Here is an 11,511-nt window from a genome sequence, read left to right on the forward strand (position 1 = left end):
GGTAGTGGAACGAGGAGGAGACATGGGAAGAATATTTGGCTGTTTCAATATCTGTGCCATTAAGTGACTGGTTACACAAGTTGCCAGTCTGAATGCATGGTCGAGTTGTTACAAATTAGGATCCGAATAAGCAGGTAAAGGGCTTTAACTCCTCCCTATGGACCTGATCCAGATTGTAGGAGGGCATGCCTGCAATTTGCATAGGGGAGGAGTTTCCAGAAAAGCGAATGCGGGGGGGGGGGGCAATGCAAATTGCAGGTGTGCTGAACAGGAGCAACAGAGGTCTGCATTATGGAAGGTCTTGAAAGATTAAAGCCCCCAACCCATTCCTTCAACTAGAGTCTCAATCCAGATTCACACAAAAACCTCAATATTAGTGCTTTGAAAAAAAGCACTACACTTTTTTCTACACTTAAAGGCAAAGCTATGTGGTTAGCAGAATGTTAGCAGAAAGCAGTCTTTAGCTGTACTAGGGAATGGGTACAGGGGAAAATGAATCAACAAATATTGGGAAAGTTGAAAGTGGTTGGGCATTTATGCTAGCTTTGGCCCTCCCTCAAGCAGAGAGCGATGCAACCAAACCAACCCATCTGGCTAACTTGGAGCAGACTTTGCTAGGCTTGCCGGTCTACCTGGCTGGAGAGCGCCTGGCTCCAGTTGCCAACCTCATCCTCTCTTCTCCCCCAGGTGTCCTACGTGAAGGCCATTGATATATGGATGGCTGTGTGCTTGCTGTTTGTCTTTTCGGCTCTGCTGGAGTACGCTGCTGTCAACTTTGTGTCCCGGCAGCACAAGGAACTGCTCAGGTTTAGAAGGAGAAGGCGGCACCATAAGGTAAGCGATACGCGAGCCGACGCAGCCATGTAGAAGAGCACAGCTGAAATGGACGGGTCCTGGGGCAAGGCTGGCCTGATCGAGAATGGGCACTGGAGACCATTTCATTTGGGCAGGCAAGATTGGAGCACGTCGGCAATGAGCCAATTAGACGAGCCCGGCAGCCATATTTGAAAGGGAGATTTGCGTATCGTTTGGAAGGGGCCAGGAGCTACAGCCAATCAATGCTCTCTGGTGCACGGCAGGCAGATGTAGTCATCTATTTCACGCCATCTCCCATCAGTTCCAGCCAAAGATGGCAGAAGCTGTAGCCCAAAGACATCTGGGTGGCCCTGGTTTGCAGGCAAACACCTTCCCTTCAAATGCTGTGCTACTCGCCAATGGTCACCGTTATTGGCATTATAAAGCTGCCCACTGTGTTCAAGGGTGAAACTCGGCCCATAATGTGTTATATTAAGGTGGCTTGGGAGAAGCATATGGGAAACTACCAAAACAGAAGGCCAGTGCAGTAGCTGCTTCTCTGACATTCAGCTTGCTCTCCCAGTTTTTGCAAAAAGTTAACTCTGCCGATTCAAAGAGCCTGTGCCTGTAACTGCAGCTCTCCCGGTCATGCTCTCCGCATTGCTTCACGTGCTGCGATATCATTCATGGGTCCATGCTGCTTTCTTTAGCTGGGTTGGGAGGCAAGGAATGGTCTCAGAACTGCACTGCTGAAGTAGCCCGTTTCCTATATAAAGGTAAGTAGAACAAACTCTCTCACCAGTCAAGCTCCCTGTTGGGTTTGCTGAATCATAGAGTTGGGGGGGAGCCCCAAGTGCAGGGATCTCAACTGAAGCATCCAGGACAGATGACCAGCCAACCTCTGCTTCAAAACCTCCAAGGAAGGAGGGGTTTTAAGCAAAGGTTGACTGGCCATCTGTAATGATTCTAAGCTGTATGGATGCACTTTGTCAGTGACTGGCCTCAAGCTGAGTAAGGTGAACTTGGTAGGCCTCCTTGTGAGTCCCTGACTCTGAACCTACTCCAAAGAAATGTTTTGATGGGGCAAAACATATATGAGACAAAAACAGCAAGTGGAGACTAAAGCAGAACGTTGCAGTATATCCCCAGCATGCTCTAGTTCTACGCCAGTGTGGTATAGTGGTTAAGAGCGGTGGACTCGTAATCTGCTGAACCGGGTTCGCGTCCCCGCTCCTCCAACACAGCAAAAGCAACACAGGAGGCAGCAGTTATGAGTTACCAGTCTCTGCAGCTACAGCAGGCTCTGTGATTCTCTAGTTGTTTTTATTTGCCCCTGGAGGCGCACTCTATTGTCTCAAGGCAGATGGATGCCAACACTGGACCAAGGGTGTGACTCTCAGCATAAGGCAGCTTCTTGACGTGTTCCTGCTACCACTCCAGCCATTTGCTGTTTGTTTGCCTGCCTCACTCATGGTGGGTTTGTGAGGGTGACTTCATAATAGCCAAAAGCAAATGGAGAAGAGGGAATAAATATCCCACTGAGCAGCTGGAAAAGAGTAGCAATCTACTATTTTGCCACAAAAATTCTGTGAAGGTACTTTGCTTCTTCTTTTTTCTGGCAGCCTGTTGCCTTTCTGCAGAGGGAGAAAGGTTGGCTGGAACTACAAAAGAGAAAGAAAAGAAAGAGGCTAGCCTGAAAATGATACTGAGAAATAAAGGGAACTTGTAATGAAACAGAAAGTTGAACAATGTTATTTTTCTGGCAAGGCAACATCTCTCAAATATAATTCAGCCATTCTTCTTCCTCAAGGAATATTTCAATCAAAATGCATAGGACAATTAATCTGAATTATCATTTCATTAAAATTCTGTTACCTTTCATCACCACCTTGAGGCTTGCCTCTTTTCTTTTCTTTTCTTCCTCTCTCTCTCTCTCTCTCTCTCTCTCTCTCTCTCTCTTCCCTTTTCTTTCTCTCTTTCTTCTTTCTGAATAAGGTGTAGATTTAATATCAGTCTGTACACCCAGTCTCCTGAATCTTGTGCCAGAATTAGCACTAGCAGTGGAACACTGGACATGGTGGGCAGGGGGGCAGGGGGGCGAGAGAGGAAGCAGTTGAACCAGATCTCCTGGCTGCTTTTTCTTTGAAAAATATTAAAACTGGCTGGTGGGAGGACTAGGTGCCTGGGAGTTTAATATTACAATGGGCTTCAATTTTACCTTCCCAAATGTAAATATTCCCACCGTTTCCACATAGACTTTTCTAAGTCCTTAGAGCTGAGCTTCTACCCCCCATGAGTTTCAGAAGTCTATCTTTGTGGTACGGCTAAAATGCAGAATGTGACTCATGGAATACAGATAAGTTTCTTGCTTCGCATTGCTGCCACCTGCTGGCCAGAGCAAGATTTTATTCTTTTTTATTATTATTTTTAAAATAGAAAGATAGGCAGACAGTACATTTTTTAAAAAAACCACCTTTGAAAAGCCCCCAAGTCATCTTGAGGTTAAAAGACTGCCTCCCGTCCCAATTCTTAACTCGCCCCTTCTCTTTTAACTGGGTGGTAATTTTCAACGCTTCATCTATCACGTAAATTAAAATAGCAAATTCCATTTAATAACTTGATAACCCACATTTGCCTGTGTCACCATAATCTAAATCTGCCTATTAAATAAATTGGAATCTCTTTTTATAGTTTAGTGCCAAAACTGTAGAAATAATAGTTCTATGAACTCCTGACTTCCTTTTATCTTGGTTCTAATTGAGGACAAATATTATGCATGCATGGAAATTCCCCAGGGGGGAGTAGCATACAGATCTATTAAAGTACTTGAAAGCAGGCAGCACCTACACGCAGTGCAGAACACTGGCTAGCACTGAGAGCAGCTGTTCTTGGCAGACTGATGCTGTGATCTTTCCTATCTCTCTCCTTTTATCCATTAAACCAGCATAAGATCACCTCCCCTTTTCTATCTTTCCCCAGGAAGAAGGATGAGAGGGGAAGAAAGGGAGGCTTTCTTAGACCCTGGGAATATTTTTTCATCAGGATACATTCTTTGGACCATCTGGTTGTTGAATGCCAGCATGGTTAAACAACAGGATCAAGGAGGCTACAAAGCACAAGAATGATTCATTGGGGGGGGGGGGAATCTTGATAAACCTACTAAAACAATAAAAAGTGCCACAAACCTGCAAGCCAAATGCAAAGATACAATGAGCTGGGATAGCTCAGTCGGTAGAGCACGAGACTCTCAATCTCAGAGTCATGTGGTGTAGTGGTTCAGAACGGTAGTCTCGTAATCTGGGGAACCGGGTTCGCGTCTCCGCTCCTCCACATGCAGCTGCTGGGTGACCTTGGGCTAGTCACACTTCTTTGAAGTCTCTCAGCCCCACTCACCTCACAGAGTGTTTGTTGTGGGGGAGAAAGGGAAAGGAGAATGTTAGCCGCTTTGAGACTCCTGAAGGGGAGTGAAAGGCGGGGTATCAAATCCAAACTCCTCCTCTTCTTCTTCTTCTTCTTCTTCTTCATGGGTTCAAGCCCAACATTGGGCAAAAAGAGGGTTGGACTAAATGACCTTTGTGGTACCTTCCAAGTCTGTGATTCTAAGGCAAGCCAATAATAAAATTGTCAATGATATAAAGCTGTTAATGGTTTTTTAAAAAAATGAAAACATGAAATGAGCCCAGGAGGGAGCAAAACTTCCAGATAACAAAGGTGAAAAGACAGGGACATTTCAGAGATGTTCTTCCCTCAGCTAGTGCTGCACACCCAAACGGTGCTGGACTTTTTTTTTTATCAACCTGCACAGCAGTTCCCTTTGCTTTTGAAACCCAGACTTTCCAAAGCACTTTGTGTTATTTCTGTGCATGGGAGTGAAGGGAGTCTGGAAAAGGTAAAAAAAAACTCAACAGGATAACTCTTTGAATACCACCTTTAGAACATTTCACAGCTGAGAAAGTGCACTGGAAACATCAAAACCAGCATCTTGCGTGGTGCCAGTTCAAGGTGTAAAAGGAGACATTGTGAACAGAGAGCAGGTAGCTAAAGAAGAGACCCCACTCTCTTGGTGTTGACTGTAGAGAGCCAGTGCTATCCCCAGGGAGGAGGGGGGAGGAAAGGGAAACAGGGATGATGCGCTTACAGATCCAACCTGCTCCTGAGACTAAACGGTTCCATAGGTAAGTCATATGCCTGGCAGCGAACTCCAGACGAAGCAAAACTTCATTCAGTATCATTTGCTCAGATTTGCCAAAGCGCTCTCAACTCCATTCATACTTCCTTGCTGTGAACTTATGGCGGTACAATTCATCCATACCATGCAAGGCCGCTCTTAAAAGATACTCTGCAAAGAAAGGAAAGGAAAAGCCATGCATAGGGAACTTGGTCTAAATTAAAGTCCGTAGGTTAACTGGTGGCAATTTTCACCAAACCTTTTCCTCCAACTGCTTCCCAGCATATAACTTGGAAAGGTCCTGCTTCACCCATGATAATGAATGCAGAGTCTTAAACTGGATGTCCTACTCTGTGTGTACTGATATTTAAGAAAGCTTGAAAAACAGAAGCTTCTATATGCTAATATCTAGGCCAGGATTTGCTCGTGGAATTGCTAAATGACCTTTGTGTTCAGAGCATCATCACAGCTGCTTCATATTCTGAATTAAAGGCCGTCAGTTATTTGGCTTCTTTTCCTGGCCCTGACAAGAATTCTTATTTATTTAATTAATTTGCCGTATTGGCCCGAATATAAGCCACTCCCTTAAAATTCCGCAGGCACTCACACCCGTTCCATTTTACCAGATGTCTGATTCAGCAGCAATATCATAAAAGCCAATTTTTGTAAGGTCACAAATTTAAGCCACACTTGGTGGAACGCTCTGTCACAAGAGACAAGGGCCCTGCAGGACTTGACATCTTTCCGCAGGGCCTCCAAGACAGAGCTGTTCCACCAGACCTTTGGTCAGGGTGCAGCCTGACTCCCTCCTTTGGCAATCTTTGCAAAACTTTAGTTTACGGTTGCCATCAATTTTGATTTTAATTAATTTTATAATGTTTTATAATGTTGCACTATTTTAGTGTTGTTAGCCGCCCTGAGCCCGGCTTTGGCTGGGGAGGGCGGGATATAAATAAAATTTATTATTATTATTATTATTATTATTATTATTATTATTATTATTATTATTATTATTTAACAGTCAGAGTTTGGGGGCAGAAGTGAGGATTATATTCAGGCCAATATGGTATTAAATTCATCTGAGGAGCATAGGGCAGTTTACAGTATAACATAGATTCATACATCCCGTAGGTGACGTCTCACTATCTTTATTTAAAAAAAAAAAACACCACACTAACTCTTTCAAAAATAGGCAGGTCAGTCTGAATGTAGCCTTTCTCCAGCTCATAGAAGCATAAAATATTCTTTATTGGGTTCTTAAGTTTAGTGAGGATGCCGTAAGCTCCACTCACATTCCCACAATCCGGCAGAACCCAGTCCCAGAATCCCTTGTGATGACTGTTAGCCCAGTTTGAGCCTGTAGCTGTGCCTCTATGACCTTGAGGATCTCTGCAAGAGACTGGGGGAGGAAACAGAGTGGAAAGAGAAAGCCCCAAAGAGACAGAGAGGAGCATCGGCCATCAGAACTGATGCTATACGCAGGTATCTTTTAAAGGACGAGCCTTTTCTGCTCAAAGTCCATGTAACTCCGTAGAAATCCACATGGAACGACTTTTGCTATATGAGTTACATGGAGCCCACTCCTTCTGGGCAAGCCAAGAATAAAGAAGGTATGGATGGGGAGGAGGGGCAGAAGCAAAACAGGGGATATCTTGTTGAGGGCAAGGAACGGTTCCCGAAGGAAAGGCAGGTCAACCCACTTTCCAATGGATCCCCTGCTTTGCATCTGTGCATTGTACTGCACCCATCTATAAGGCTGGTCTCTCCAAGAGGGGGTTGCCCAACTTGAGCAAGGCCTCACAAGAGGGACCTGTCCCCAGGGACTTTGGAGCTATGGTAGGAGAGCCTTATAGCAAGGGTGCACTGTCTATATCTTATTTGTAAGTAGAGCCCTATGTTTAATATATTTCAGGAGGACGACACCGGAGAAGGCAGGTTCAACTTTTCGGCCTACGGGATGGGGCCCGCCTGCCTTCAGGCCAAGGACGGCATCTCGGTCAAGGGAGCCAACAACAACAACACGGCCAACCCAGCACCGGCCCCTTCAAAGTCTGACGCCGAGATGCGCAAGCTCTTCGTCCAGCGGGCCAAGAAGATAGATAAGATCTCGCGGATCGGCTTCCCCATGGCTTTCCTCATCTTCAACATTTTCTACTGGATCATCTACAAGATCGTCCGAAGGGAAGATGTCCACAAGCCGTGAGCTGGGGAGCAAGGTTCGTAGGTGGAATTCCAAGAAGATGAGGATGGATGGTGGTTAAAGGCAAGACAGATGGTTACTCTATACACACTACGTGCAATAGCAATGCAGTGATGCATGAATTTAAGAATGTGGCAATATCTATTTTAAAAAACAAAAACAAAGTGGGTGACTTTTAAAACAAAATATATGAACTGAGGAATATTACGGGGGGTGGGCAGTGGGAAGAAAGCTTTCGAAAACTTGAGTGGGGTAAGATTACGGGAGGGGCAAGTTGTTTTACAGCACTGGGAAGTTTAGGATTGCTACGGCGGCAGTCCAAGCAGTGTAATATATTAAATATATATTCATGCTTAATTATAATGCAAAAATAAATCCTTTTTTAGCCTATTAACAGCTTAGATTCTAAAGCCGATGGAATGATTCATGATTCCATGTGCAAAGAGGATTGCAATTACGCTTAAACCAGACTCTTGCTCTGTAAGGCCATACCAGTTTCTAAGCAAGCACGCAAAAAAAAAGCAAACAAAAAAACAAAAAAAAGACAAGCAAAAGAGAAAAAAGTCATATACTGTATACTGCCCCATGTTGTTCGTGTATGGTTTGAAGATGGAATGAGTTGGGCCAGGGGATTTTTTAAAAAACGAAAAGAAAAGAAGAGTCAGGGTCCACTGGGAGAGATTGAGGGGTGCCAAAGTTGCATATTAGAAAGCAATCATTTTATGATCCAAGAAAAAGAACCTATATTATATAGATATATATCGATAGCTAGATAACAGTCCTATATCCTTTCAGAGAGTGGTGCAAATTCATGGCATTAAATCTAAAATTGTAACTTACATCCTTGAACATCCTTTTGGAGATGTGTCCATAGATTTCAGTGAGAAGCTGGTTGAGCCTCCAATTCTTAAATTGCAAGAGGTAGGAGTTGTGTTTTGGGGACAAAGACACTCAGTCACAACTCATACCTTCAGCGAGATTCACCTCAGTGTGATCATGGAGTCATGATGCAATGTGGGTTTTTTAAAAACAAAAACAAAAACCCATTAATCTTAAGATGCTCGCCATGTTTCTTTAAATAACAAAAGCAAATTGTTACTGTGAAAAGCTAAGGCTTTAAAATGAACCCACATAAGGAAGGTATTCTGCACTACAGGAAAGAAGGGGTGTGTGTGTGTGGTGTGTGTGTGTAAATAGAAGTAACAGAAAATTAATTTTAATTGGTAAACCTGGGGTGGGCTATGGGAAAGAATGCTATATATCTATACAGAAAAGATGACCATTATTTTTTGACATTTCATAGCATAAGTAATTTTCCAGTGGGATTGCTAGCCCAACTATATTTTTGTAACTCTTTGGTGCTGCATTTAGCTTTCATGGCTAGCAAGACACGAACGAGATTTCCATTTGTGCATTTCTTCTCCCAACCCCCCCCCCCAACCCCGTATGGCTTCCATCGCTGCTACGTTGCAGAGAAGAAGAAACGGCATTGCACATTTACATGGACTGGGGGATGCGACCAGCTCCACAGGGGAAGTTAAAACTGGCAGTGAGGGCCCTTTGGGGCAGCTGAATGTTTAGTCTGTGTTTGGAGTGAGGACGGGTGAAAGAGAAGAGGAAGGATAGAGATACAGTGTCCTTCGGTACGATCTTCCAGACACAAGCTTCCTGCTTTTGGATTAATTTCCCCTTTTCTTGCACTTTAGAAAGTTAACATGAAAAAAAGATTTAGTGAGTAGGTTCAGCGGGACAATCAATTCGCATTCAGTGTTGGTCCTGTATTGGCAAAGAACAATAGCCCAAACCAGGGGAGTTCTCCACCTTTCAATTGCTGTAGTAGACAACGCCAGTCTCTTTCTTGCATTGATGTCCCCTGTAGCAAACGCATAAAGCATGCCGTCATTGACACATATGTGCAACTTGGATCCAGCAAGGGTTCACTGATGTGCTTACATGGGCAGACACATGCAGGAAACTCCAGCGCAAGGCTGGTTTTCCCCACAGCTAACCTAACACATGGAGCTGCTCCTAGAGGCATCTTACACACATGGGCAGGTCTGCCACACACAGGATGTGTAAGGAAGAGACCCAGGGAACCTGAGTAGCGCACAAGTAAAGCATAGCTTTATTAAAGCATAGATGAAATTGCCGAGAAGTTACAGCCTTTACCCAGAAAGCTCCTTCTCATAAGCATATATTGTTGCGAGGCTGGAAGAGGTCATGATGTGGCAAAATCGAGCGCTTTGTCTTTTCTTTTTCTCGTGGCAAAGGCAAAATGGGGTGAGAAAGACCCGCTGATGCCCTCTTACTCAAAGAGCAATTAAATGCTGGAATGGGCCCTGTGGCTTGAAAGTGTCTGGTGTGAAATGCCGTTCTATGCAGGAGGGGTAGATTATAAGGAAAAGCCAGGGCATTTGCAGGCCTCCCTGAAAGCTTGGTGGCAGGCTGTTCTTTCCTTCCTCTTCATTCAGAAAGCTGTCTTCCCAAAGAAAGCATGTACACATGTGCACACAAACATAAATATGCCCCTTTGAAATCCAAAGCATTATAGCTGAGCTGCTGTTACCATGCGAAGGGCTGCACTCAGAGTCTTGTCTACAGCCCACAATTGCCACTGGCGTTGAGCTTGCTTGCTGAATCTGCTGCAGCACAAATGGTAGCCCATTGCACAAGCTCTGGGCTCAGGAAGCCCGCTCGCCACCTGGTTGTTGTCTGGAGTCAGTGTTCAGATGGAGGAGTTCTCCTTCTTCCTCCCTCTGACATGAGGGCGGTGTGTACAGCTACAGCTTCTCGCACACGTGCAGCACAAACACAAAATCCCTTGGTGCCTCCCCCACCGTTTATTCTTTCTCATGTGAACTGGAGTTGATGTTCACCTTGGCACAGACGCTACAAACCAAGACACATGAAGCAATGGCTTGCACGGCTACCTGCCTGCTCTCCGTTCAGACTTGCCTGACTGGGTTTCTCTTTACCGAGCCAATTTTTCTCAGGTGTGACTCTGATGGCTTGACAGAAGGGCAAAGCATGGCTAAATCCTATTCTTTGACTAGTCATTATCTTTTCTTAGAGTTCTGCCACCCCACCCAAACCCCCTGCCTTTATTTTGGGCATGGTGGGGTACTATAGCATGTTGCTTCCTTTTCACAGACTTGTTTCATTTTGTAAAATCTCTGCGCATGCCAGACCTCCCCTGAGAAGGATGCCCTTTCCTTTTTCTTAATGGCTCCCTTGTCTGTGTAATCAACTTCAGCATTCTAGACCAAAAGACTTTCTGAATGTCACTTATGCAAATGCCCTTGGATTATTAGCAACACATTGCGCAAGGCATCCTGTTTCAATATAGCCAAAGCTAGGGATGTGGGAGCAATTCAGTTCAGTTCACATCTCAAAGAGGACCTACCCAATTCACACTTCCCAGAGCATTACTAAGGCCATAGAAACCTACAGGGGCTGTGGGGGCTTCAGAAAAAAAATATTTGAGGGGACTGCCCCCCGCCCAAAGTTGATGGGCATTCACATTCAAATAATGTGTGTGCACTGCATCATGTGATTTATTATGCAAGGTGGGGCTTACCTGGGCCCCCACAATATTTTATTCAAGTTGGCACCCCTGACTGAGGCCAAAACACAGCCATCCTTCAAAATCTGCCCTTCTTTTAATTTTACGGTATAGTTCTCCAGCCAAATAATCCATTCAGAAATGTATATACCAGGGTGGGGTATGCATTTTTAAAGTGTTAATGAAAGCAACATACAAGAATGCATTATATTGGACCAATTTGCGTGCAAAAAAAAAAAGTGCATTTGAGGCATATTGCATTCAAACAAATCTCTTGAGAGAAATTCGCTCTGAAATGCTGATGAATTCCTATGAGAAAATGTGAAAAAGCTAACTTAAAATTGGAAAAGTGATAAATTGAGACCCACCAGAATTGACAGACTTGCCCATCCTTTGCCAAAGCCCACAAGTACCCCTCGTCGCACATCTCTGCTGGACAGATCATTCTGCATTATCAAAGACTTTTTCGTTAATCAATTCAGATTTTGGCTAGGTTGAAATTTCTTAGAAAGGACCTAAAAGGGTGGGGTGCGGCTTTATCAAACTGCTAGAAAAGTGGAAAATTCCAGATCTTCCTTGGAGGCTGTTCTGGTCAAATGCCTCCCCAGTTTCGCTATCCACAAACTTTGGGTGCTACTGTGGATCTAATTTTAATATTGTTTACTTTTATTTTAATACTGTTGAAGGAGGCAGTAGCCTTTACTCCTTCTCCTTCCAATCCTCCCCTCTTAGCCTATTGCTTTCTTTCATTCACCAATGTGAACTTACAATAGCATTTCATTCCAT

At 44.3% G+C, this 11,511-nt stretch overlaps 1 protein-coding gene across 2 annotated transcripts in view; it reads left to right on the forward strand.

Moving 5' to 3' along the window:
• GLRA1 (glycine receptor alpha 1) overlaps positions 1-11,100 on the forward strand; it is an 89,252-nt gene extending 78,152 nt beyond the window's left edge. The window contains exons 8-9 of one of the 2 annotated variants that reach the window (XM_083423332.1): positions 688-834; positions 6,852-11,100. In XM_083423332.1, coding sequence (XP_083279458.1) covers positions 688-834; positions 6,852-7,166 — 462 coding nt within the window. In that variant the 3' untranslated portion in view covers positions 7,167-11,100. The remainder of the gene's footprint in view (positions 1-687; positions 835-6,851) is intronic. The other variant, XM_083423333.1, reaches the window with a different exon arrangement.
• The last annotated feature ends 411 nt before the right edge of the window (positions 11,101-11,511 follow it).

Source organism: Podarcis tiliguerta (genome assembly GCF_965153285.1).
Source record: "Podarcis tiliguerta genome assembly, chromosome: 2".
NCBI classification, from domain to species: Eukaryota; Metazoa; Chordata; class Lepidosauria; order Squamata; family Lacertidae; genus Podarcis; species Podarcis tiliguerta.